This window comes from Corvus moneduloides, chromosome 6 (assembly GCF_009650955.1).
Source record: "Corvus moneduloides isolate bCorMon1 chromosome 6, bCorMon1.pri, whole genome shotgun sequence".
Taxonomy (NCBI): Eukaryota; Metazoa; Chordata; class Aves; order Passeriformes; family Corvidae; genus Corvus; species Corvus moneduloides.
Window position 1 is genome coordinate 9,995,669 of NC_045481.1, and position 27,954 is coordinate 10,023,622.

Consider the following 27,954-nt stretch of genomic DNA (forward strand, 5'->3'; position numbering starts at 1 on the left):
AGCATTAGTACAAAACACCACACAGCTCAGACTTGGTTTTGGTTTGTTTTTAACTTTCCTGGATCTGAAAAACTTCATCTGAATCATGCACACATCTCAACAATGCTGAATCCATCAGGATGACAACTACAAGCACTACTTACAATGAAGCCTTCAATACAGGCCCAGCATTTACATTACCCCAGGGTATTAAGAAATTGTAAGAAAATGAACATTCATCCCAAAACTAATACCCTGAAGCCACATAACTGGTCCCTAGCCTCTCAAGCTCTTCCAGCTCCTTTCCTCTATATTTGCTGCAAAAGATAAAGAATCTAGTTTTACAACACAAGACCCAAGTTCTATTCAGTCACCTGCCTCCAAAGATGTGACATCTAAAGGTATCAGTCAGGGACCTTCTCTTCCTCTGATGCTTTGCTAGAAATCAGCTTCCTTGGATTACTAGCCTGGGAACACAGGAACAGCGAACTAACAATCACCAATTAGTGCCACGGCTTATTAAAAATCTGAAGCTGTTGTAAATCATTTGTGTTACAAATGATTTAAAGCAATTGCTTATCATTATGAAGAGTGTTTCATGAGTCCCCAAGTGCGTTAATTAATGCTCAGGCTTTGGAGGAAAGCCAACAGAGTCATCTCCAGCAGAATGCTTGTGTCAGCCACACAATGTGTCAAAGTAGAGATGAGAGACTTACAACTCTTTGCTTCTACCAGTCTGGGTCTTCAAGACTACTCTCTCCAACATCAGATCTACTGACTACTGACTCTTTAAATTAGTTTTCATACTTTCAGAAATAGTGCCTTCTCAGAATTCAATGTGCAAGATAAAAACAGAACAAGCAATGTTTTAACACTTCCTCTACAGAAAAAAATAGAGATTTTAGATGTGTGCACCTTGCCTTTTACGGTAAGTCTCCCAAGTTTTCAGTGGGTCACACTCAGTATCTGACTAGCTATGGAAAATCTAAAATCCAATCTGTAACAAATCATTTACAGCAATTACTCCTGCTTGTAACATTTGCCACCAATAGACATTTCAAAACCACAGAAGTAATTTTAAATGAAACCTTGGATATGGACAAAGCCCAGGTTCAACTTCAGATCTTGCTTCACAGAAGAAAAAAACCCCCAAGTTTCTAGAGTTACTTTCTGCCAAGCTGAGAGTAAAATATTAATTAAAGATTAATTCTGAAGAGCCAGTCCCATCAATAGCCATGTTGATTTTTCCTGCACTAAAGGTCCCTGCATTTCATGTGACCAGTCAATGCTTTACCCAGTTACAGCAACAGAATACATTCAAATGTAAATTCTGAATTCTGTGCCAAATCACAGTAATTCTGAAACTGTGCCAAAATAAACATGCAGTTTAGTATTGAAGCGTTTCAGACAATGACAAGTCTCCAACTGTAATAAAATTAACAATGCATTCTCATTACCTTTTCTCTTTTAAACCTTCTATAAAAAGTAATCAATGTAGTGATCAAAAAACGCATGATAAAAGCTATAAAGACATTTTTTACTTGTCTGTGAAAATACAAATTCTCAGACATTTCAAATGACCCAAATAAGGCTAGTTTGTAGAAAAAGCAAATGATGTTTAAATATAATATTGACAATAAAAGGCAAATTACACAAGGATAACCAATTATGAATATAAAACACAACTAATGTAGTTGTCTAGTGCTACTCAGTCTTAACTTTGAGATTAAGACCTATATGTGACAAATCAGAAAAACATCAGTTTGCTGAGAAACTCAAAGCCGGGGAAAAAATTTACTTCAAAAGATAGCTCCTTATGAGTATAAACTTACTCCCAAATTAAGGGAACATCTAAATCTCAAGCATTCCTAGTAAACAGTATCTAATAACTTTTAAAAATGTAATACGGAAATTGTAGACAAGATATTGCAAAGATACTAGTTTAAGGGTGAACAAAAATTGTAATAATCCAAGTAGTTAAGTAATAAAAAATTATCAAAACTATTATGGACAGAAAGATTCATTTTTTCAAAGAGTGTTTGAGAAGAAAAAAAGCTATTAATGGTGAGCTTTAATTGAAACAATTTGGTAACACTAATAAGGAGTAACCAATGAAGGCTGAGACAGACACACTAAGAGACAGTACCAAGTAGCTATGCTGTACTTCACAAGACAGGTGACTGCAGGCCCAGCTGGCCAACTACACTTTTGGCAGTCTTCAGACTTATACTTGACTCCTTCCTTAATCACTTTCCATTTGCAGAAAGCTAGGAGGAAGAGACAGGGTCAAAATCAAGTTCTTCATCCCTAGGCTCCAGGAATCAAACAGGGAACAGACAGGCTTTCCATCCAACATCACAATTTCACCACTCTTCCTAATCGACTGCCAAAAGGAGGGGGAAAAATTTTGTGCAAAAAGTGGCAGATCTTCTGCCAACTTCACCACAAGTTAGAAAATAGGAATTTTCCTCCCACCATTTACAAAGTATCATAAAATAAGGAAGGGGTAGAGAAAATTGGGAAGGGTAGGAGAAGGGTACACATTCCTTTAAGTACCAGCTATATGGCTCTCCTGGCAAGGGTTAACTACTTAATTGTTACCAGCTTTTGACAGCAGTAAAATTCTGAGAAGAAGGGCTGGAAATTAAAATACCCTCAGCCAGCCAGGAAATCTAGTGGTATTCCTCCCAACTGCTACTGTATACCTGATATCTACTTTCACTATAATATTATTTCCAACAGCTCTTCTCAGTCTTCACAGGATGGCAGTAGACATGACCACAGTGCCAACACATGAAGTGGTTAGCTCCAGTTCCATTGCATGCTCTACTCAGGGTTTCATTCAGTAAAGTAAAAAGAAATTTGTTATTTCTCTGTTTTCACTCAGAATATGGAGATACCCTGAGGAGGGAAGCAGCTGAATTCTGTAAATCCTGGGAAACAGTTAGACTGCCAGACTAGCAGCAAGGAACATTACTAGTCTAAGACAATGGCCTATCACTATTTCATCTTTGCTCAGAAAAAAATTACCTTCTCCCTCAGACTTTGCAGCAAAAATGGTATTTCAAATAATCCCAGTGAAGCAGAGTTGAGAGTGAAACGAAAAGAGAGAATGGCTCAAGAGAGATGGACTTTGCAGTCTGACACTAAACAAGGCTCTTCTGCAAGCATGTGCTGTTTGGCCACAGGAGTTCACAACAGATTTAAGATGAAGGCTGCTACAAATTTTTCATGTATTTAACCAGAAATTAGAAACTTCCTTTTACATTCTAAGCATAGAATATAAAATTCAATATAGGAAAAAACCCCCAACTCCGACATACTTACAAGTACTCCATAACCAAAGATCTGTACTCACCTTTCATTAAGAATGACATTAGAATATCATTTACTTTTAAATTAGGCATTACAATTTTTTGGAAAGGTGAAGACAAGGGACATACACCATAGGAAGACATTTCATATACCTGTTCTCCTTGCCATTTTGTATCACTGAATGCCTATCAGCAGTGGTTCTTTCACTACAAACATATGTGTTGCGCCGTGTCATTGCTCCAGGGGTAGTATTATTCTACAATTAAAAAACATAGGCTTGTTATTCTCCACAAAAGGCTTTTCCGAGGTTAAGTCTACATATAATTGAAGGCTTTTTACTTACTGCTAGTTTTACACAGTTCTAAAACTTACAACAATTAAATAACTTAATATACAAACTCCATCTAGTATCTTTAAGGAATAATGCAATCATAAAAAAATAATTCTAACAAGTTGTTCTTGTATTTCATATTGATGGCTCAAAATTAATATTCCTTAAAGTTTTTATTACAAAAGTTCTGAATTACAAATTCTCAGTATATATAGCATTCTTCCTCATCTGGATAGCCTGTGTCTTTATAGCCTATTTTTGAAATACTTTACCACTTGTAGCTTGGAGAATTTTCCTTTAAGTTAAAATCATACCCTTAAACAAGATAGGAAAAGCAAAGACTTAACAAACAAATGTGGTAAAATTCAGTGGGAAGGTAAACATGGACTTTTAAATATTAAGATACTATGAAACACTAGACAAGTTTTAAAAACAAGGAAGAATAAGAGACAAATTGCAGAGAATTTTAGTAAGACATTTTTTTAAATACACATTTAAATACAAGCATAATACATTGAGGACAAGAGAACCAGGGGAACTTAAACTACAGACCTTACTTTAGAGGGGAGAAAAAAAATAGAATTACTTTGCCTCTGTCTTTACAGAGAAAGAGGGTGGAGATATGCCCAAGTTGGCGGTCAATTTTCCAGGAACGACTGAGAAGCTATAGGTAATTCACAGATAACAGAATTATAAAAAGTTAGATGCAATTACTGTAGGAAAAGCATGGTGGTCCAGACAAACATGCACCCCCAGGTTGTAGAGGAAGCTGGCAAGCCTTTGTATTTCTTTTCTCCCCACCCCAAGAACGAAACACAGGAAACTGCAAATGGTTGGAAAAGTGGAAAAAAACCTTTAAAAGTTTTCTTTAAAGAAAAGGATCACAGGGCAAAGCAGGAAGCAAAAAAGGCTATTAACTTCAAACATCACTGCTGGGGAAAGTCTTGAAGGAGGCCAGCTTAAGGGAATGACTGGTCAGCACCTGGATAAGCACATGTTGAGTAAGGAGGGCCACTAAGAATCAGGCAGGGGACTTCATGCTCAACTAACCTTGTGGAGTTCTTTGAAGAATTATGCTATGACGGACAGGGGAAATTCAGCGGATTTTAAAAATAGCATTAAGAAAAGGTTTCGCATAAACGGTCACAGGAGAGAGTCATGGCAAGAAGGATTAAAAAAAAAGAAAGGAAAAACTAGTTCAAGCACAAAAGCAGAGTAGCCAAACCTTTTTTGTTTCCAAACCTGAAATAAAACTGTTAAAGTGGAGTATTCTCAATAACTGGCAAAAGCTCCTCCAGTGCCTTCAGGCAAAATATCTGCTGTCTAGGGAGTCTCATGCAACACATTCCCAGAGCTGCATATTTAACCATCTTGTCTAAGAGACTGCTGACCTGTTTGTTACACATCTTGTTACACAAATGTACAAATTAAAATGCAACAGTGAAGTGCACAACCTCCTGGTGTTAAAAAGTACAAAGACAAAGAGTATTTCAGATCAGCAGAACAATTAATTAAATTGTAAGATGCATGCAGCTGTCTGAAGGGTTCTCAAGTATTATTCACTGGATATTCCTTAGGGATAGGCATGTGCCAAGCATCAGCAGAAGTTTTCCTGGCTCTTTCCTTGTACTTTATTCCTTGTACATCCCTTGTCTTCATATATGTTTATTTATTTAAAAAAACCCCACCACTGATTCTTCTGCTTTCCCCTGACATTTATCACTGTACAAACTCCCCTCTCTTTATTAAGCCTGTCAGCAATGAAAGCTGTGCACCCAAGGCAAGGTTTTGTTTATCTGCTCTTGGGAGGTTACATTGTGCAGGACACTTCGTGGAAGCCTCAAAAACCAATGGTACAGTGAAATATTGCCTATTAGTATCTGCAGATCATTTTGTTCTATGTTCTGAACATACTAGAGGATGAAGCACCTAAAATATCCAACACTGGTCTTCTGGTGGGAAATAAGCACAATAATCAGAGGCTTCCTTCTTTCCATCTGCTCCCTTTGAACATGAAATACCGGTTTCCCTTGAGAAGACACGACAACATTACAATGTATTGTCATGTTGCACATCTGGAAAGACAAGACTGCAATCTTTGTGCTGGACCAGACTTTTATGACTTTGCATTTTCAGGTTTGGGAGTGGACAAGTTTTGGTATTAATATCTGAAATTAGAGGACTGCAAGGACATGCTTTCCCAGCTCATTCTGAAATGCAAAGATGGAAACATCAGTATGCAATTTTTCCTGTTTGGCTCAGATTTCAGAGATCAGAAGAGATTTAAGCATTTCAAGGTTTCAAATTTCAGTTTTAGCAAGAATAGTCTTGGTACTGGGGCCTTTACACTTTCTAGTGTATGACCTTTCACGATTCATCAAGAAGCTCTTCAGCTGTGACTTTTTTGTTCAGCCAATCCCCAGACTGTTAATCTCTGGACATGACTAAATAGCACAGGTGCACAGCACCAGAAACTGGTGTCAACAGCACCCCACTCCCTGATGGAATGACAACCCCTAGGGTCAGGGTTAGCTGCCTAAGTTCATCCTCATGGCATCGTCTGCCTTCTTTGCAGGGGAAACTGACACAGCAAAAGCACATGTTGGGACTTGTGAGCATATGCACAAGGCCCAGTCACAGCACAGATGATGTATTTGTGTTACAGCACCCTCCTCTTTTCCTAGAGAGAGTCCTGTGTGCTCTGCTCAGGCAGGCTATTTTCCCATTAAGAGACATCAAGGCAAGGACTGATGAAAAACTTTCAAAAAAAGCTTCTGACTTGGAATAGTGAACCAATCTATTTACTTAAGAGCACTAGTACAGTATTTGGTCCTGGATGATTTTTCAAATGTACCACCTATTATCCTCTTCCAGTTTTCTTAAAGCTATTCTAGGGTTCTGGGGCAGCTTTATTACAACATTGAGAAAAAACCCAAAGCTCTAGGAAATAAACAAGGAATTATTAAAACACAGATATACCAGTTCCTGCTAACTATCCAACATCTGTAGCAGCTTTTCATTATTAATTTAGTATTTGCCCAAATAGCTTGAAGATTTCGTATGTGTATTTGTTCAGCTTGCAGAATTATTTGGTTTACAAGAGTTTAAACACTCTGTCAACTTTAGAGGTACAGCTTGGAGCCCCTCCCTCCAGTCCCAGACTTAGCTATATGCTCTACAGGCACAATTCTCATCCTTAAGTGCAGGCTTATAAGCTTTGTTATTTAATAAGAGTGGCATGCAACTGACTGAGGGTCTCCAACAAGGACTGGTTCTACTGCTTTTGCTGTTCTGTCAAAATAATAATTGTTTTTATAGGGTATTTTTCCATCTCTTCAGGGTTTTTTTGTCATATTACAGATTTTAGGACTTCAGTGCTCAGTAAAACAGAAACTCTCTTCACCTCAAACTTTTTTCAACCTCAGGACAATATGGTAACTCCAATAATTTTTTTTCCTTCTAGATGCATGCCAACACTGTAAGAAATAGAATTCCCTACTCAGTTGTAGAAAATGAGTAAAAAGTCAGTGCTTCCCTTCACCCCCAACAACCAGAAAGCCAAAGACTCATCTTTAGCAGGGGGGAAAAAAAAAGAAAGAAAAAAGAAGAGTTTGTACTGTCTGGTGTGAAGAGCTATAAACAGAGACAATTTTAAACACTAATTATTGAGTGACAACATTAAGTCTGATTTCATGTTCACCACCTGGTATCACTGCTTGTAAAAGATCAGCTGGATCAGCTGCACACTGAGTCAGGGAAGCATCATATGGTTATGAGCTGAAATTTTATTTCAGGTACAGTAGTAAGGAATTTGGAATAAACCTACTGGAATAAATCCCCAGTATTTGGGAGTGGCATAGAACAGCAGATGAAAAGATACTGAACGTAAAGTATGTTGTAACTGTGACAAATCTTTTTGAATAAGGCATTGTACAATACCAAGTGAAGTCCAATGTAGGACAAAACTGATTTGATTATCCTACCATTTTGAGATTCAACAGCTAAGAACTGTCATGTAAGAAAAAACCAAATCTGAACGGTTTTTGGACTGATAAGAACAAAGGGAAAGTGTGGGGGACCACAAAAATCAATAAAGGATCCTCCAAAATCCTGAGTTCTTGTCCACATTTATGAATAACAGCTGCTACAGTGGAAGATGTGTTTTTCTAAGGAAACTCTTGGGCTGATATCCTTGAGCCAAGTCACTACTAGCCACTGAGCCAACTGACAATACAGGGCCAATAAAGTAAAACAAGTGCCATTTCACTTCTTTTGCTTCAGACTGTCAAAAAGCTGCAGCTCAGGAAGTTCTGTCTCATTTGTTGTAAGTAATGCTGCTGAGTATTACAACCAAATAAATATGACAGCTCTGCGGGATAAGTTAAAAAAAAAAAAAATCACTCTGTTGCAAATTGAACAAGTTGAATAAAGGACTGAGAATTTTTTTATTCTGAAAAGAAGGATTTTTTCCAATACAAAATCCCAAAGTTTTAGAAATTAAATGTTGCAAGACTGAATTATTATTATATGAAAACATATTTCCAACTGTGTCTTTGAGGGAGGGACCACAGAGAACACATTTAAATCCAAACTGAACAAAGGATTTTCTTTCTTTTGGCACACTGCCTATTGCTAAACCATGTATATTACCTACTTTTGCTCCTTTGTATATTTTTCTTGTTGTTGTTGTGGTTTAGAGGCAGATGGGGGAAGCCCACAAGGACAAAAGCCAGGCACACTGCTTTTGAATACAGGCTGAAATACACCTTTGAAGAGTTTTTAGAACTACATTTCTTTGATAATCTTAACAACATAACTATGACTTAAAATAGCATGTTTGAGGACAAAGATTAGGTGGCTACTTATACACATGAAACTATAAAGGAGGATAACAAAAATAGAGGTTTCATTCTTTTGTACAGAGGCCAAAAAGGAGTAGTTGGTGATATCAGGAGTAATGTAACTACCTTTTTTTTTGTTTACTTTTTTTAATACCCAAAATATGTCTGTTTACTAAGAGCTACTAATGCTAATTATGAATACTGACTACCTCAAGACTGTTAGGAGGTAACTTGAATAGCTGACATTGCAAGGTAGAAAATACCTACATTTACTCTTGATAAATGACAGGTAGTATCAGCACCACTGATAAATCACAGGTTTAACACTTTTTAACTCCTCAAAAAAATTCATGGTTTTGATAAATAAACGTTTCTACTTACACTAGGGACAGCTGAACTTTTCTTACGTTCAGGAATATCAGCCTTATTGGGATTGCTGGCATTTCCAAGCATTGGGCTAGCTGGTGCAATTCCTCTTCCTGCAACAGCACTACTGCTGGATTTTCTTGACTGAATTCCTTCCTCTTTGAGGTCACTGTCTGTAGTGCTAGTCTGGCTTCTTTTGGGATATGCCACTACTGAGGGGATGGATGGTCCAGCTTAAAAAACAAACAAAAGAAACAGGAAAAGGATTTTTCTTCTCAGAAGTTCAGTAACTATTTTCCACCACAATGGAAATATATTCACACATGAAACAACACAGTTAACAGTGAGAATCGGAGTTTCAAAAAGATAATAAAATTATTGAAATAGATGTATTTCAGGAGACAGTAAAATACTGTGAAAAACAAAAACCTTGCAAGGTGAAGATACTACTTGATTTCCATGAAAGTTTCATTAATTTCATGAAGGTTTCTAGTTTGGCTTGCTAGGAAAACCCTTCGGAGTCATCCTAGACACTTAACAAGTAACAGACTCATTCAAACCACGCTATCCCCCATTAGCACAATACACTGTTCAAGCCAATTTCCTGAGACAGGCACCTTGTGACACAACCCTGGAGCACCAGCAGCACTGATGGCTGTTGGTCTGTGCTCCTCCAACAGCCAGAAGTGGCAGTGGTTCCCCACCACCCTCCCCACGTGTGCAGGAACAGACAACTGCTCCTGACACCTGAGAATGAGGAAGCCCCTTCAACAGTGCCAAGCTCCCTCTTGCTTTAACAGGTTCCTGGACACTGGGTAAAGCCTGTGGGTGGTGTCAGGATTGTGTTTCTTGACATCTCACACCTCTGAAGAGGATACATCAAGTTATATCAACTTCTTAGTGAAATGTTTTAATAAGAATTAATCAAAAAGTGTATGTATATACACAGACAAAAAAATACATATAAATACATAAACATATAAATATATAATACATAGCTAAAACATGTTTTAAAAGTATCAAAACCCCCAGTAATTAGCATCCCAGAAGACTCCCCAAGGAAAGCAACCTCTGAATGCACTCGAGGTATTTCAATGTAGGCCTAAACGGTGATTCCTTTCATGAGTTAAGTGTCTGAGCAGGAGGATGTTTAAGACATTTAAAAAATCCTAATCTACTATATTGCACTCTCATTAAGCAGAAGAGTTGTAAGTTTGTCAGAGTCTTTGTTCTTTAGAAATTGAATTCCTGCAGGACAACCAAGTGACACTACCCTCAGGAAACAGGAAACCAGAAATATTGGCAAACTGATTATTTCTTCAAGTTTTAGACACAAGCTGACCTATTAGTGTCAAAAGAAAACAAAAGCTGAACAGACATACAAGAGCATGGGGGAGGAGTGCTGTGCTTTTCATGAAAAAGGGGTTGCAACATTCTCTTCAATTTGTGAAACAAGACTTTGCCAGCACAGTCAGGAATGTAAGGGACAACACAAGGCAGAACAAGAGAATTAAGTTGGTGTATTCAGCATTCCTCTAAAAGCTCTTTTGAAGGCTTTATAATAAAACCAATTAAAAAATCAGTTATTCACTAAAATATTTAACCACCATGCTGTGAACCACGCTGTTGTCACCCTCCTTACACTTGGGGGATGGAGACAAATCCAGAAACCAAGCAGAACTGGAAGTCACTGTACTCTGCAACACTGAAAATGAGAAATGCTCACCGTGATCACTGTACCGCCGCTGTTTCTGGCTAGAAGATATGCTTCTCTGAACTTTGTGATGAGGAGATTGTCCAGTGCTATTATTAAGATCACTACTTGGCCTAACTTTGGCAAGTGAAAGATTGCTGCTGGAGCTTGAATCACTTGCATCCAACTACAATACAAACGAGAGTATTAAAACAAGGAGTTCAGACAAAACAAATTAAAACATCCACCACATTCTGGGAGCAGGAACAGGGAGGTGGAAGATGGCTCTGCTACATGGGAAATTAGTGATGGCATGGGCAGTTGCTTAAGAGGTCCCACCTTCTTTGAGGTTGTACAACTGTCTTAGGTAAAACTCAGTGGAATTTGCAGCTCCTCAAAGGATAATCAGTAAAGAAAATCCATTTGTCCTTTCAGAACTCTCCCCTCAGATTCCTAAAATCTCCAAGGTTTTAACACGAAGAGATGATACACTTTGTAGAGGCCACCACACCAACTCCTCCAGCAGAGGAACCAAGACCAGCTTACTGATGCTGAGCCCTCTCAGCAGCATATGGAAAGGTAATCTACAATGCAAGAACTTTTTCAGGTTGGTCAGTCCTGCTCCTTGGTTCTCTTAAAATAGTTACAGCTGGCACGTTCACACTTGAGCTCCTAGACTTGCCAGGACAGTAACTGCATACAAAATTCTTCAGAGGAGTAACTGCTGAGCAAACAGGGCAGTTCTGGAGGGCCTAAAGGCAAGACTTTACTCGCTTAAAATCATGTGAGAACAAATCTGCATCACTTGGACTGCTGATGACTAGAACAACATGACTTTAAGTGCAATGGATTTTTGTGCAGGAATGCAATGCCTATAGTAACTGACTTAATTTTTGCTTCTAAATTTGCTAAGGACACCTTCTGATTTGCTTCTTTGCAGTTTTAAGAATGGTACTTACCTCTGATGACTTCCTTCCTAGCAGTAAGTATGTAGCTGTGATTTCATCATACTTCATTTTACTAAGGGATTCCTGAATTTCTTCTTGAGAATATCCCATTCCTACCATAATATCTAAAACCAAACAGACATTCTGTAAGTAAACAGAAATTCTGATGTTCCAGGCTGGCTGAGTGTTCAAGAGAAAGGATGGAACATTTAAAGAATTAAAACAGAATTATTAATTTTGAGAACATAAACCTGATCAAGTATCAGTTTTAAAGGATTGGTTACTTTTTCCAAATGGCAAACAAATACAGAGTGGTGGTGGAGGAAAAAAGCCCCTCCCACATCATGCAAATTGTATCATACTCTGGAAAGTACTCACTTACCTATTCTTTTCTGGTCCGAGATGTCTAGTTCTGGTTCAACAAAAGGTTTAAGTTCATCCTCCTCATGCCCTGCATTGATCCACCTGTCCTTCATAATTTGCTATGAAAAAAAAAAGGTTTTGTTAGTACAGTACACTTACCAGCAAAGAAAACAAGCTGTGGGAAGAACAACTTCTCTATCTAACAAACACTAAGGTCTTTCCTAGTTTTCATGTTCCAGAACATTCCCAGCACTTATTCAGTTTTGCTTTGCTCCAGTGAGGAGAACCAACTACACACATCAAGCCAGGCTGCTCCCCAGTCAGCTGTATTCCAGCTCACAGCTGAGGGCCAAAAGCCTGCAACGCAGACCAGGAGCAGTGTGACAACTTCGACATGTCTTGGAATTCCAAGCTCCACCAACAGAAGTCCAAGGAAGCCCTGTTTTGGCCTTTTCTCCTCCATGATGGTATAAAAGGCAGGCAAAAGGCAACTACAGCAGCCAGTACCTCCAGTTCACAACTGAAAACGTGGAAAACAATGTGGTGGATCATCCATTAATGCAGGAATCCACAAGCTAACCACCAAGAAAAGTTATGTGACATAGAAAGTGTAGCGACACGTTGATTTTGAAAGTAACTGGAGTCAGGTGTGTTACAAGCCCAGTAAACAATATCTTTAAAAAGAGTCATGTGTTTTTGTCAACAATCCCACCTCCAGAGCCCACTCCAATTATGCATAGGAACAGTTTGGCAATAATAAGTTACAGCTCAAAAATGCAGTTTGCAAAATATCAAGTCTTGCTTTGTGATGCACCTTATTTGTGCCATTACCTCTAGAGTGCCTCTTTTTGTTGGGTTTAGCACCAGGAAACGTTTGAGGAGGTTTTCACAGTCTGTAGACATGTAGAAAGGAATCCTGTATTTTCCCCTTAGCACTCTTTCTCTAAGTTCCTTGGTAACAGAACAAGAATGGACAGTAAATTGTAAGCAGCAAGTCACTTAAAATATTAGATAAAATATTAGATGAACATATATTCTACAAAAAGCTACCTTTAAGTTCTGTCCATCAAAGGGAAGAGATCCACTCACGAGAGTATAAAGAATAACACCTAAACTCCAAACATCTACTTCAGGTCCATCATATTTCTTCCCTTGAAAGAGCTCTGGAGCAGCATATGGTGGGCTGCCACAAAAGGTGTCCAGTTTATTTCCGACTGTAAACTCATTGCTAAAACCAAAGTCAGCTATTTTAATGTTCATATCTGCATCTAGCAATAGATTTTCAGCCTGGAAGAGAAAGAATGCTTTGTAAGATTAATAAAATAATTTAGAATGCTATGGGTTGGTTTTACTCATTCTTAAAAGGCAAGAAGCTGAAATGCCTGTTAACATTCCATGCCTTGCCAGGTCTTTAAGTGTGCTTTAGTCAATCATTAGCATATCCTGTTTTAAAAATCTCTGAACAATGGCTTCAGACTATGGGAGCTGTTATACTACCTGAAAACTTCTTACCATCTATTTGTTTTCTCCACAGAAATGCATCTTACATTTTGATCTATTCAGATGAAAATAAGATATAGTCTCACAATCCATACTTGACAGCATGTGGTATTCTTGCAGTAGTTTGGTAATAAACATAACCTTTAAACTGTTTTCACGTGTTCCTTTTTTTTGGTGGTGGTATTGCTTTTTGCTTTTTTAAGTTACAATGCTATGACAGGTTGAACAGATTATGTAGCAATACTATTAATATAAAAGGCACAGTTTAAAGAAGAGATATGCTGTTTCATGTCAAGCTACAAAGAAGCCATACTTCAGTTTCATCATCACTACTGGTAATTCACTCTGTTCAACATCAACTCTTGTCATATCTCTATAAAATTACTACTTTAAAAAAAAAAGATTTCTCAGCTAACATCAGATCTGCATCAGATCTTAATGTGACCACTGTGTGAGAGGCTATCTTTCAGCAGACATTAAATGTTTGCATTTAAAAGCCTTATAAATCCTCTTCCTTTTATTTAAAATGGTTCTAAGCTGCAAATATTTCTCAAAACTTGCTATAACATATGTAAAAAATAAATCAGAAAGCTGAGTATAAACTGTATTTTATACACAATAAAGATCACACACACAGGTACAGAGCTGACACACATACACTGCACATACTTTTTCCTACTCACCTTGAGATCTCTATGAACAATATGCTTTTGATGGCAATACTGCACTGCAGATACTATCTGGATAGAAAACAAGCCAAATTATGTAAGTGACATCTCAAAGAAGCAGGAGCTTTAATCAAAGATTTCAACATTTATTACTGAAGTTGACATGAAGTTTTCCAGTCAGAGCTACATAACCAACTCCTACAGTGACCAGCATATTTGGGAAAAAGCTGCTGAATAACTTCAATGTTATTTGATCTATTTGGTTTCTCCTATACTTGAACGAGGATTTTGTTTTTCCTGTGTGGCTAATTATAGACCAGCAGAAGCAATGACTTTCAGAAAGGTTACTGAAGTATTTCCATTCCAATACTGTATACAACTATAAAAGCTTTCCTCCTGGACTGAGGTTTTCCAGGCCCTCTCCAAAGGTGATTTTTTCATGCCATGCCAGAGAGAAAAGGGTAAGAAATTGGCTTTAGTTACTTGAGAAACTACTGGGAAAGAGGCTGTTTGTCAAAACTTATGCAATGAGAAGCAACTGTGCATCTGACAGAGATCTGCTGTCTAAGTGCATACGGTTTAGTGTATTTTCTATACCATAGCAAGCTCAGTGGAAAAACTCTCTTATATCTCTCCAGTGTAACGGAATAATTTCTTCTATCATAATTTCAAAATATCGTAAAGTTTTTCCTGCTTCACATAGCAAACCTTATAAGCTATTTACACAGTGCAGTGTCCTAGTACATTGCTTCTTAGAGTCATAAGCATTGCTGCAGAACTTCCCATGTATGGAAAAGCTGGATAAAGTATTATTCTTACATGATCACAAATGCAGTCAAATGCATTTTGTCATGCATGCATGGTCAGAATTGAGGCACTTAAAATAAGTGGAACTGCACATACAAATGGTAACTACATTTAAATAAATGTATTTTCAGTCTTCATTCAAGCATAAGAAGACTTCCCTGGCAGAAAAATGAGGCAGCATTACCGTTACAAGAAAATAACTCATGATCAGACCACCAGTTTAGTGTAAGGATCCTCCTGTATTGGTAAGGAGCAAGGGTTCTCTCCCTCTATTTACAGCATGTGAAAGTTATTGGTAGGTTCTTGGTAGGTCAAATAACTGATGCAGCAGTAAATTTTGTATTTGAAACATAAGCACCAAAGTGATCTTTGCATCCTGTATTACTGAATCACTCACATGCAAAATGCCACCTTAGAAACCATGCAGACTATGGAAAGTTGAGGTACCATTCCATTCCCTACGCCTTCATTCTGGTTTTGCTTGTTCCTTTCTGTACTGGTTCCCTCTTTCAGACTCCAAGTTCAGCTTTTTACAGTTGCTGAAACTGCCAAAGTGCTCCCATGCCACCACTTGTCCCATCCTTTTGGTTTCCCTTCCTTTTCTCTCTGCTACCATTACCTCAGTGCCAGTCACAAGCTCACTCTGCAGGGGCTTCCAATGCTGACAGCATGACAAACACCTCACGCTTTATTCAGGTTTGCAGAGACACAGCACTATCATCATTCACTCCTGAACTGCTTTATTGTGACTGCCTAAGAGCGGAGGTTGAGCAGATGATCAATCAGTAGCTTCCTTTGGAGATGCTTTTGAACTCCTCTGCATTGCAACAGGATGGCACAGAAGTGAGCCCAATCCACATGAAGGGAAATAATGCTATGTGTAGGACATTAATAACTGAAGAACAACAGTCACAACTGAATGAAAAATAGCACAAAGCATGGCTGCACCAGACTGAAACCCTTGTATTCCACCTTCCATCACTGTTTCCATTGACAGCTCCCTCACTCCTAACCTTCTTGTGTGAGGAATTTTCTGATGCTTGGCAGGTAAGGAGAAGAGAGGAAAAAGCATCAGAGCTTTTTGCTAGAAGTAACAATTGGAGCACTGAAATACTTTTCTAAAGAGTGATTTTAAAAATCTGTATAAATGTAAGTTTTGAAGAAGAAGCTCTCTAGGCAGAAGAACCATTCTCTATAAGGATTAAATTACAAAAGGATAGCTAAATGACCTCTCAAGGCCCCTTTCACACTGCCAGGAGCATTCTGTTGCTTTGCTGCAACACACCAATAAGATGTAGTTTGTGGATTTTTTAATTTTCCAAGATCTGTCCTAACATCTATTGGCATTAGAATTCTAAACTGCTTCAGCAGGGAAACAGTGAGAAGACTGAAGAAGGCCAGATCTCATGGCTTGCAGAAAAGAGAAAGACTTAATATATACAAATTTAAGACTTGCTGCTCTACATCAGATTTTTCTGTGGAAAAAGGGTGAGACTGAACCAGAACTCCTTGGAAGTCTGTAACGGAGAAGATGAACAAGGTGACATTACGAATGCAAAACATTCTCAATTGGAATTTCTCACACATGGCTACACAAAAGGAGTTTGAAATGGAGAACTGTATAGCATCATCGTATTTTTAGACTTTGTACCTTCTCCTGTGTTCCTTGTCAAGTGCAACTGGAATAATATGATTACTGTCTTTTACATTCTATTTTCTGGCTAAACACCTTACATATGTGTAACAAAATGGACTGAAAAATAGTTCCTTTTTATTTTTAACAAGCAAAGAAGGGAGAATTACTGAATTCTGCTCTTTGCCTGCTAGAAAGGAAGTGTCTCCTCAGACAAAACACAAGTGTTTGACCCAGAAATCACATCTACTGAAAGAAGAAACATGATCTGAAAACAAGATATAATACAACCTATTGTAAGAATTAATCTCAGTACCATGGCACAACTGTTTTTCAGTTTAGAAAGAGCCACTGTCTGCTAAAACAGTTAACGAATTTTAAAAAAAGAGACTATTATGTCATAAGTCTCTATCTAACAGAGAACAGCTGCACTACATCAGATAAAAGGTCTGCAGAGTGTATTCTTCCTCCAACAATGGCCAAAAGCAATACAAAGCTATTCTGGGACTACAGCAAGGTGAAATGAATAGTTTTATGACCTGTGAACCCAGCAAGATCTAGTTTCCTTGTTTCCTTTGACACTGTCCCTCAGCCTGAGCTTTAGCATCTATAAAATGCCAAGCTCTGATCAAAGTTACCTGACTTTCGTCCAGCACGCATGCTCTTCTCTCTAGAAAAGCCCAATCAACTTGTGCCACAGTTTCTCTCCTCTGCTTATTTCTAGGGTTCTCTCTTTTTTCCCAGGAACTGAGGCTTTTGAAGCTTTCAAGAACCTGCCTTCTTTGAGATCAAGGTCCTCTAAAACTGCTTGAGCTCAGCAGCCAGGAAGTCAGCTGTTGGGGGAGGACAGAGCACAGCTGTCTGCACCAGGAGACTCGCAAGAAAAAACTGAAAAGTGTACTCCAGTGCGTACAAGTGAGGCCATCTATGTATCTTTATAAACAGCACTTATTCTACTGAAATACAAAAAAAACCCCCAACAAACCAACTCAAAAAATCATCAAGCTGAGAGTACATAAACCCAGTTCTTGATGAGTCAAATAACCAGCTCAGCAGGTAATTCCCTTTTAGATTCTTTTCCTCCACATTTCTCTTTGAAAATGAAGCTACATATATCCTGTACTACCCACATTATCCCATAAAATTAAGCACTAAGTGTACCTGTAAAACATGTTTGACCTGTTTCTGTAAGTTTTCACTTAAAGGAGAGTTAAACTGTTAGAAAAAAATAAGTATTAATTGAAGAAACGTGCAATTTCAATGTAGTTACTGCAAGATCTTTTTCCATGTAGTTCCTGATAAAAGAAATTGTGGACTGAGAGCAGAGACTGTATCAGCAGAAGTTTTCAATATTGACATCTGAGAGAGAACAGTCAATCCTCTCAAGTTACTCTGAAGCTCTTCAAGTGACATTACAAAGGCAACAGCCTGGGATTTAGAAGAGATGGCTGAAGTGGGAGCGACTGTTCCACATCCCACCACTTCTACTCCAACACAGCACAGAAGCATAAACCAGAAACCTTCAATCACAAAGGAAAGCTCTCTACCTACCAGAATATGAAAGTGAAGGAAGCAGCTTTAAAAAGACATGTAAGACCTTGCTGAAGAGTAAGAAAAATCTTCTCTACTATCAAGCTGCATAACTCCAGTAATCACAAGTGACTTCTGGGGATATGAAGCCTGCAGCTGCTTTTGGGTTGTTTTGTTTGCTTGGTGGTGGTGGTTTTGGCGTGGGTTTTTCCCCCCAAAAGATTAAAAAGGGTAAATACAAGACTTAAAGAGATGAGAGAAAACAAAGGAAAGTTATTAATTTAGTTCCTGGAAGTCTCATATCTTAGATCAAATTTTTTTTATTATGAGTGTGCTTAAGAAGTGGAACTGTCAGAGCCTCCCCTTCCAACATGGAAACTGACTGACACATCACTGCCATAATCCAGCAGTTTAAAACCCCTACATACCATTCAAAAAACCACTCTTGTCCCTACTTGTTATTTTGAAGTGTCACTAAGCTGGAGCATGATTTTGACATTTATTATTTTCCACAACATTATCTAGGCTATCCAGTGATCAAAGGGAATAGGCATTCATAAATTTCTGCACAAGAGCAGAAAACAAGTGTATCAGACTGGTCAGATCTGAAACTCTGTATGTCACAAGAGCAGACATTTCGATTTAAATTAGTTATGCAAAAATATCTGGCTATGTTCAGTACTGCTTTACTGTAGAATGGAAATGCTTTTTACAGATCAATGAAATTCCAACATCTTGGCAGGGCTAACTTACCCATCATAAATAAAGCCAAACTAGCAAGTCTAGGAATGACTTTTCTGTGACTTTTTAGAACAACTATTAAACAGGATCTTCTCATGTAAGCAGATGGATGTGAATGGATCCTTATCACATGCACTGTCTGCATTTTGAAACTGGCCTGTTTGTAGCCTGTTACATTTGAACAGCTTCCAAAATGTTACAGACCTGCTGAGCTAAGGACATATGAAATCAACCTAGAGGAAATGTATTTTGGAACGGAATACACTTCCAAACCAAGTAGTCTCTGTGTTCTGGCACTCCTGGACACCCTGGCACTCAGCACTAAGGAAACCAGTACCACTGAACAGACTACTGACTCCTTCAAAGTACTACTGTGACCTCAGTTTTTTCTTACTCAGAGCTGCAGGCCCACAACATGCTGAACACTGCTGTAAGTCAAATGCAAAGGACAGCTGTTTTACTCATTTCAGCATTAAAAACAGGGGTGAGGGGAAAGCTGATGTATGGGAATGTTATACATACCTGTCTAAATTTAGCTCTAGCCTCTTTTTCCTTCATTCTTCCATGTGCAACCAGATAGTCAAACACCTCCCCTACAATTCAATAACGAGATACATTAATGCCAATTTCAGAATGTAGAGATTCCTCTCCAGCAGTTGCCCACAGCAGCTTCACCGGAATGACTGTACTTCAAGTTTATGATTACAGGACAGCTCAAGAGAACAAGGCACAACTGCTGTGCAATTTACTACACCATCATCTCTTTTACAAGAAAATAATGAGTGACTGGATATACACAAAGGAAACCATTTCCTTCCAATTACTTAGGATAGAAACTGAGCAGCATACTTCTGTTTTGTAAACAAAGATGACATCTACCCCTTCACAGACTTTCTCACAGGAGTTTCTTTTGCTTCAGAAAAAAAAAAAGCTTCATGTATGAGAACAGTTGACGGTACCTGTAAATAACCATCATACCAAAAGTAAAATTTTAATTTGTGCACGTGTATAAAATGGCTCTAAACAAAATCAGAAACCTTGGCTTTAACCTAGGCTTGGAGGAGATATCCACAAGAAAGGTCAGAAGAATGAGCACAGCAGGACACATTGATATAATCCCTCACATAGCGATCATACCTATAAAATACACTGAACAAGCCCACTGTTTATGGCTGTGGATGACTAGAGATTACTGAAGATCTGCTGTGTTTCAGTTTTTCTCCTCTTTAATCAATACAGTCATTTTAGAGCACATCAATACAGACTACAATGTTTGAGCTTTAGGTGCAGACCACTGGCCCATAAAACACTGACATGTTTGTGAAAGCATGGGAGATTTTCTTTACTAAAAACCAACAGTCAAGTACATAGGAACTACAAACACAGAATAATAACAGTTTTAAAAATTCCTCACTAGTATGCAACAACCATAAAAACCTCAGAAGTGGTTCAAATATTTAAACATTCCCTACTGAGCAAGGAAACACGGTTTTGTAGACAGCCACCTTGCAAGGGAAGAGCTGAATAACATCATATTTATTTTTTTAAAAGAAGCAACTCCACCAAATTGCAATAAAAAAAGGAGCCACACCGCAGGAAAAGCAACAACTGAGCCATCTGAGGGAATGCCAGGACTTCCTATAAAATAGTCTTCCCTCTGCAGTATATTCTTTAATACTCAACTCAGATAACTCTCTCAGCTGTATTTCACAGCTGTTTCCTTAAAAAAACCTTGAAGCAGCAAACCTGAACACTTCTTCATAATTCAGGGAAAAAGACACCGGGGAAAAAGTTATCCCCAATTTATGTGAAGCATTGCAGCTGTAGCAACAGTGTCTTTCATCCTGCAGCCAGAGTTCATGTGCATCACGATGACCTCTGCCTTGATAAAGAGAACATACAGGAAACTGATGCCTGTCACTATGATTACCAGCCATTCCTGTCTAGCACAGCATGGCACATCAAAAGGTGGGCTCTTGGCCTTTTAGACCAGTACAGTATTTATCTCTCCCCTATCACTCTATGAAAGGTCCTCCCTCCTCTAGAGAGCCACTGGCCTTTCTACCTCCTAGAAGCCAATCACTAGATGGCAATAGGACTTCACTTTTAAGCTTAGAACCATCAAACAGCACAGAGGTGTCTCTACAAACACCTGTACTAGTCAGCATTTTAATGGTGTAATACCCACTCTGTTCCTGTTTAGGCAAATCTTGGCTGAGCATTTAGGAAGCTGCTGGAAAAAAACACAGGTGGGCACAGAATCTTGCCTTATTTGTAGCAATTGATTAAACTTCACATACTCTAATGTCAGAGTCTGAATTGCTAATTTTCTCTGAAAAAACATCTATCTCCTTCCTAAAACTAAAGGAAGGTCTCAACTGTTTGAGATTCCCAGATGCTGGTGCTCAAGGGTCACACTGACAAGCTGAGTGATATTAAGTTCTAGCCAGCAAGGAGTAATTTAAGCCTCAATACCTTAGCTCTGGCTCTGGTGAAAATATCTGACACTTAACGATGTGCACTTTTCCATCCCCTCTGCAATCAGGAAGAGCATGTAAGTTTCTCCTAAAATGGCACAAGGCTAAGCCTAACAATTGTTGACAGTAGAAGGCCTGTGATTAAGAGATGTAAGATGTCATCAACATCTAAAAACAGAAGTTGCAGTGCTCATGCTTTTGAAATCAACAGTTAAAGAAACACAGAAATGTTTCTTCTGAACATGTTTTTACCAAGTATTTTACATAAAACAGGACACCAGAGGTTGAGAACTTAATATAATAAATTGAGAAGGTTAGTATTTGTTATGGGCAGGAACGATCAGTGGCCAAGAAAAGATTCCCAATTAATTTGTGAAAACAAAGCAAATGTTACTAAGTTGCAGTAAGTTCAGAAGCTGGTTTTACAAGTTACATTTATTATTTATGTTGACCAAACAAGTCCCAGTGAATATTAAAGATTTTGCTTAATATTTTACACTACTTTGACATAAATATTTGCTGAAAAAGAAAGCAAAACTTTCAAGAAAACAAGTGCTTTCTCTCACTTGGCAATTTGCTTATGCGTGTCACTCCAGGAGAGAGGTACTTACCACCGCTTGCATATTCCATTATTAAATAGAGAGTTTTTTCAGTTTCAATGACTTCAAATAGCTTCACTAGAAAAGAAAGACATTTAGTCATCAGTTAACTAGCTGCAGAAGCATTATGTTAACCCCCCACAGAATTCTGTGAGAGAAAAATACCCGAACTGTTTGCTTGTCACTTGATAATATCAGACTATTTACTCTAAAGAAGCTTTCTGTCTAATGTTCCTAAGTAGAAAATACTGTTAACACATTTGGTCAGCTCATACAGAACAACATTCTCAAGAAACAATACTTTGCTTCTGTTACACAGGAACATAACTAAACAGAACATGCACAGATCTGAGCATTGGCAATAGCCATTTTTGTGCACTGAACTGACACACGTGGTGACAAATCAGTTATCAGTCAGTCTGCTGACAGTCCCATAGCAATACCACATCATTTAAAGGTATAAACTTCAAAAAATTCTTGACCACTTCTTGGTTTTGGTGTATATGCTAATTTTTAATGAGACCCTGAATTCAGTAAAAAATCAATACTATACTCAAAAAGAGAAAATTTATCAGTTAGCTATGCAAAAAACAGTTCTGTGCAAAGGGACCAAAAAGTTTATTTTGTTTTTCTTAACACAGAGTTCTGAAATACCATTGACTACTGCTATTTTACAGTACATTCACACTCCAGTGCAAAAGAATCTTTTAAACTCATGCCACAACAATCTTAACAGAAAAAGGTAAAACTTCTCCAGAGATGGAAATTATGTGAAAGAAACAAGATACCTATATTTGGATGATTTAAGATCTTCATTATTCTTACTTCTCTAAAGAGCTGAAATAAACATAAAACATGAAATAAGTTAATGAAATCACTAACAAATAGCCGTTCTTCTTAAAGACCAATGACTTCAATATAGTTATTGAAACACAAAGGGAAAACATCATTAGCGTTTCAATGATGTTCATGAAATATGCACTTATTGAAGGCAAGAGTTAAATGCCTGCTTAACACCCCTCCCAAACAAATCAACCCTCAAAAACCTGAAAACACCCACGAAGGACTCCAGACAGCTGAGGAAAGAAGTGACCTTAGCCCTGTGGTTTGCAGACTTTTGGGGTCAGAAGACCATTGTGAGCCCAGGCAGCTTCCTGCTGACCAGTACATCTCACACATCTTTCACTCCCTTCACAGAAAGTACAGTTCCAAATTTTTGTGAATCCCCAGCAGAACACCTTTAGAAGACCACTGCAGTATGAATTCAGCATTCTTCAGTACTTTGCTAAAGCCCAGGAATTACTGTGCTACAATAGCAGATCACAGGTGAAAAACCAGCTGCTTATATTGTGCAAAAATTGTGTTATCCAACTACACCAGCAAGGAGCAAGTTCTAAGGAGAGATGGGAAGACAAAGCCACCCCTCAGACCTTCCAGAAGCATTCCTGCAAGGCAACTGTGGCACAGCAGCATCTAGTCCTGGGTCTGCCAGCACAGCTCCACTGAGTCACTGCCAGACACAGTCTCAAGCCTGCCCAGCCAGTGCAACACGCTGAACGTACTTGCCAAAATTAATAGTGCAGAACACAAACGGTGTTTTCCTGATCCCATCGTGCTGCCTCCCTTTATGCAAGCACTGGTGTTAACCCTGACTGACACATGTGGTGCAGGAATTATTTAACAGAAAAATCTCACAAAAAACACAACTCCCCCATATAAAAGCACTCCATCTCTAGCCCACCCCAGCAGGATGGTGGTGAGGGACAACTGCCCATTTCAAGCTGCAGCATGACATTATATCTCCTGTCCTAAATCCAGAGATAGTGTACTGATTTTAAGGATATGGTCATGTTCCATGTCCTGTCTGTCCCTTTCTCACTGCCAATACTCGTGTTTTGAGCAAGAGGGCTTTGCTTGAGTAACTATTTCTGAAGATTTCAACTTTGCCTGTCACACAGAGCAAACTGTCCTTCTGCAATTGAATGAAAATATGGAGTGACATTTAACAAACTACAAATGAAAGCAAAGTCATGACTGATCAGTTGTTAATTATTTTCACCCCTCAAAACTCTTCTGCAAAAGACCATTGTAAGAAACACATAAATTTCTAACTAAAAAAATGCCACAGGTGGTGTTACTGCAGTATAAAACATTGCTTTTAACAAAGCTGGTAAATACATTAATTAGAAGCGATTCCAAGATAAAATATTATTACAAAAAACTTGAAGCACAAATACTCTTGTATTCAGACAACCAAAGAATTTTCTTTTTATGCAGTACACTACATGGTGGTTGAGTGTGTAGCTGTTCTCCCTCTGCAGCTCCCCCATGCCAGCCCAAGAGTCCAGAGGGCTGATGTTCTTCAGTGTCAATTACCTTCTAACAGCATGCTTCAGAAAGTGGGAGTAATCAAGAGGTTTCATTAGAAACCTAACAAAAAATTTTACAGGAATATCAGTAACCTAACAGATCATACTGAACTTAATGTAAAGAGACTGAAGCAGAAGTCCACAGCTCCAAGGGAATGCAGACATAGGAAAAAACCCAAGAGTTTTGTAAGTATGGGATAGCAGCATTTTTATTAACAGTAAGGAAGAAAAAGTGCTGCTGCAAGATTTGCCTCAGGTTAGCTTTCAGATAAAGTGAAGAAATTTGGTATGTCTACACATATTAGTAACAACTCAAAAACTTGTAGGTGTATTTACTCAATAAAAGCAAAAAAAAAGGTGAAACTTTGTAATAGAAAAAAAAAGGTGGTGAAACATTAGAAACAAACAGAAAAACAAAATCCTTACACCTTTGTGATTTTAATAAAAGAAAATGCAAAGGGTGAGTTTTAAATAAATCAATAGGAGAAATTCACAATTTGAAGACCGGTTGTTCTAACCATTCTCTGCTGTCTGATATTTCAGAATCACAGAGTTTCTGCAAAGGCCAACATCTGGGGAGCAATCCTCACTGTGCTGCCCAGGAGACCTTCTCCCTGCTACAGCCACAGCAGGGATTGGCACACTACCTGAACACAGAGAAAAAAACAAACAGTTTTCCAAATGCTTTTAATTATCTTGTTTTCCAGGTCTATGCCTGACACTTTGCTAGATGACAAGCTGTTTAAATGAAATCATGATTGATTGATCAAGTAAATTATTGGCCATGCAAAATAGCTTCAAAACCTCTGCATGCACATTTTCTTTATCCTCCAGAGAGGTAAAATTGCCTTCTTTTCTTTTTTAAACTATGTTATTTCTGGAACTTTTTCATATGTGATTAGACAGGGTAGACTACATCACCTCTCTCTTGATCATCAGAAATTTAAAAGCAGTTGAATATACAGCTATTTTTTTCTTGCTTTTCATTCATTTCAGCTAAACTGGTGTATAATATATTCTGAATACTCCATTAATACTTTTAATCACAGCTTATATAACTGAAAGCCTTTTATCAGTTTTTACAATTTTGAAGAGAGTTTGCTTAATTCACTCTCTATTGATATCTGATATCTTCCACCCCCAATGCCCAGATAAAGGCTACTGGGTCAGACCCTCACCAAAACACTGGTCCACAAAATGACTACTCTGCTTTACTAACCCAAATGAAGCATGCCAAAAAGCAGCTTCTACATTATGAGCCATTTGTTCAAGTGGGTGACTAGGAACAAGCTCTTTTAAAAAACAGACTATTTTTATCTCAGAGGAAATTAAAAATAAAAATACTTGAGAATAGGATACAACCACCACCAAATTTTAAGTTCAGTTGGATAAATGCACTTCAGATTGGGCTCCCCTACTCAGTTTATCTGCTATAGGTCACATTTTGACATAGATGGGGATATCTGGAAATGCCTGACATTGTAAGATGTATTATAGTCTATAATAGATAGAGATAGAGAAATAAAATGATAGAGAAAAAAAATGTAAAATATCATGCAACTTTCCCAAAGTATGCTGGATAAAAGTTTTACAGATTTCATTCCCCCAAAATATTATGTTCATCAGCTTCTAGGAAATGAGGTAGTAACTATCATCACACAGTAAAATTCATCGCAAACAGCCAGGTATGATAAAACCTCACACCTCTGAGGTTCCCTGCCCACAGGGACACAGAACAAGGTGTAATATCAGAAAATGTAACACAAAGGTTCTCAATACAGAAAATGATTTTCTTAGTTTTAGGAACTTACTTGTCATAATGAGACTATAAAGGCAGACAAACAACTGAAAACAGTCCTCATCAGTTTAATTTCTAATACCGATACTAAAAACTACTTCCAGCTTGTTGAACAGCTCATTTTCCGTCAACAGGAGCTCTACAAATGTTTCTAGGCAAAGACAAACATCCTTAGTCTGCCAAACAAATGGCTTTCAGCTTTGTTGTGGTCTGGTCCTTTGAGTGTAAGCCATGTCAGATACAGGAAAAGAACGACATTTAATTAATGCTGGGAGCCAAAAAACTGAAAAAAAAAACCCCAATGAACCAGCAATGGAAGCTGGTTCTTTTAGGCCAACTCTCTTTGAACACAGCAAAAGACAGACTAGAAGTGCTCCTGCAGTAGCTATCACAAGACTGTCAATAACAAATTATTTTAAAACTACTGAAAAAGTTTGCTAAAAACTGAGTCAGTGCCAGCTGCAGAGCACCAACCTCTCCTGGTCACCTCTCTTAAAGGAGGAAGCTTTTCACAGGATGTTGTTCCAAGCCAGCTCAAGCCTGACCTGTGTATTAGGCTTCTCCTGGTAACTGCTCACTGAAATATGCCCTACATATAATAAAGAGCCTCAAGCAAAAAGCCTTCACACAATACAAGTTTGCCTCAAACTAAGCACAACTTGAAAACAGAAAGGGATACACATTACAAACAGAAAAGCCTGAGCATTTTAAATTCTCATCCTTCTCTTGCATTTCTTAAAACACTGATTGACCCATGGTCAGAAAGGACATGAACCATGTTAAAATTGATGTTTAAGAACCCTCAAATGCTTTAACAATAAATATTGCCCAAGTAAGTGGCAAAACATCTGCACATAATGAACAAAAATATTTGGCTGAGGAGCCAAGTTCTAAAACAGGAAAATGAAAAGTGATTTAGTGCTATTACACAGGCTTGCTAAAAAAACCCTTGCATATAATGGCATTGCTAACTCAAAAGGAAAAAAAAAACACAACTATTTTTTTTTGTCTAGGAGGAAGTGAACTCTGTAGCATCAGCACTTGTTTGCAGTGAGACCAATACTCACTGGAACTGCGTACACAAGTCCATTTGTGGAGAACAGTGATTATGACTAACTCCACCAGCATGGGAAAAAACCTCTAAGAATTCCCTTTTCTTTCAAAGCAGGGAAGTACCGGTTACAGCTTCCTCTTCACTAAGCAAGAGCAGCAGAGCAGTCATTAGGTCCTAGAACAACAGTGAAGAGTAGCTGCACGTGGCTGCCACAGAACTTCCTCAGCAGCAGACAAGAAACCCGACCCTTCTCAAGAGCTGTGCTGCCGAGTACCATTATCAAACTGTCAGGGCTGCAGCGAGGGCATACCAAGAATTACTGCTCCGGAAAGCAAAGCAAGTCCTTAACAAGGTTAACTTCTTCCTGGCAGCTGAAGCATCGATGTGGAAGATGGAACACAAAGAAGTCAGAACTGGCAGCCTTTAATCACCATTTGTTTCCCCACCTAAGGATGACTTGGGTATGCAGCTACACCGCAGCTGAGACACTGTACACCACACCCTCTTCTGGGCACAGCCCTTCCCTCCCCACCATACCTCAAATATTTTATCTCTCTCTCCAGAAGTGCAAGATCAGAAGCACTTCCATCTTAGCTTCCCCTGCATCCACAGGTCGCGTGTGCAGTTGGCTCCAAAGGCACCGAGGGTGCGGCACTGCCAGCTGTGCTGGGGGGAAAGGGGCAAAGGCTTGCAAAATAAAAAGCCTTGGTCAGGCAAAGCTGGCAAGCAACATGTGCATTCACTCTCCTTACTATGGCAAGCAGGCATTTAATTTTAATAAAACTGCTTTCAGTTTTTGAATTGAAAACTTACATATCTTGCTAAATGTTTTCTGTGCTTGTACAACAAATGAGCTTAGAGAGGAAAGCATATTAGCAATTTCACTCCACAAATCTGATCTGATATCTACCCTGCTATTTTGTACTATTCTTCCAGACTCCCA

General features: G+C 38.4%; 1 protein-coding gene across 20 annotated transcripts in view; it reads right to left on the reverse strand.

The window, feature by feature from the left end:
• Window positions 1–27,954, reverse strand: part of MARK3 (microtubule affinity regulating kinase 3) — a 62,799-nt gene that overhangs the window by 13,990 nt on the left and 20,855 nt on the right. For 12 of the 20 annotated variants that reach the window (XM_032112891.1, XM_032112890.1, XM_032112889.1 and 9 more), the window contains 11 exons: window positions 22,579–22,627; window positions 21,803–21,868; window positions 19,237–19,307; window positions 14,019–14,075; window positions 12,886–13,122; window positions 12,667–12,786; window positions 11,855–11,954; window positions 11,485–11,597; window positions 10,559–10,712; window positions 8,848–9,065; window positions 3,447–3,550 (listed from right to left, as the gene is read on the reverse strand). In XM_032112891.1, coding sequence (XP_031968782.1) covers window positions 3,447–3,550; window positions 8,848–9,065; window positions 10,559–10,712; window positions 11,485–11,597; window positions 11,855–11,954; window positions 12,667–12,786; window positions 12,886–13,122; window positions 14,019–14,075; window positions 19,237–19,307; window positions 21,803–21,868; window positions 22,579–22,627 — 1,289 coding nt within the window. Of the gene's footprint in view, window positions 1–3,446; window positions 3,551–4,211; window positions 4,290–8,847; window positions 9,066–10,558; window positions 10,713–11,484; window positions 11,598–11,854; window positions 11,955–12,666; window positions 12,787–12,885; window positions 13,123–14,018; window positions 14,076–19,236; window positions 19,308–21,802; window positions 21,869–22,578; window positions 22,628–27,954 lie in introns of all 20 variants that reach the window. The other 8 variants (XM_032112886.1, XM_032112885.1, XM_032112887.1 and 5 more) reach the window with 1 other exon arrangement.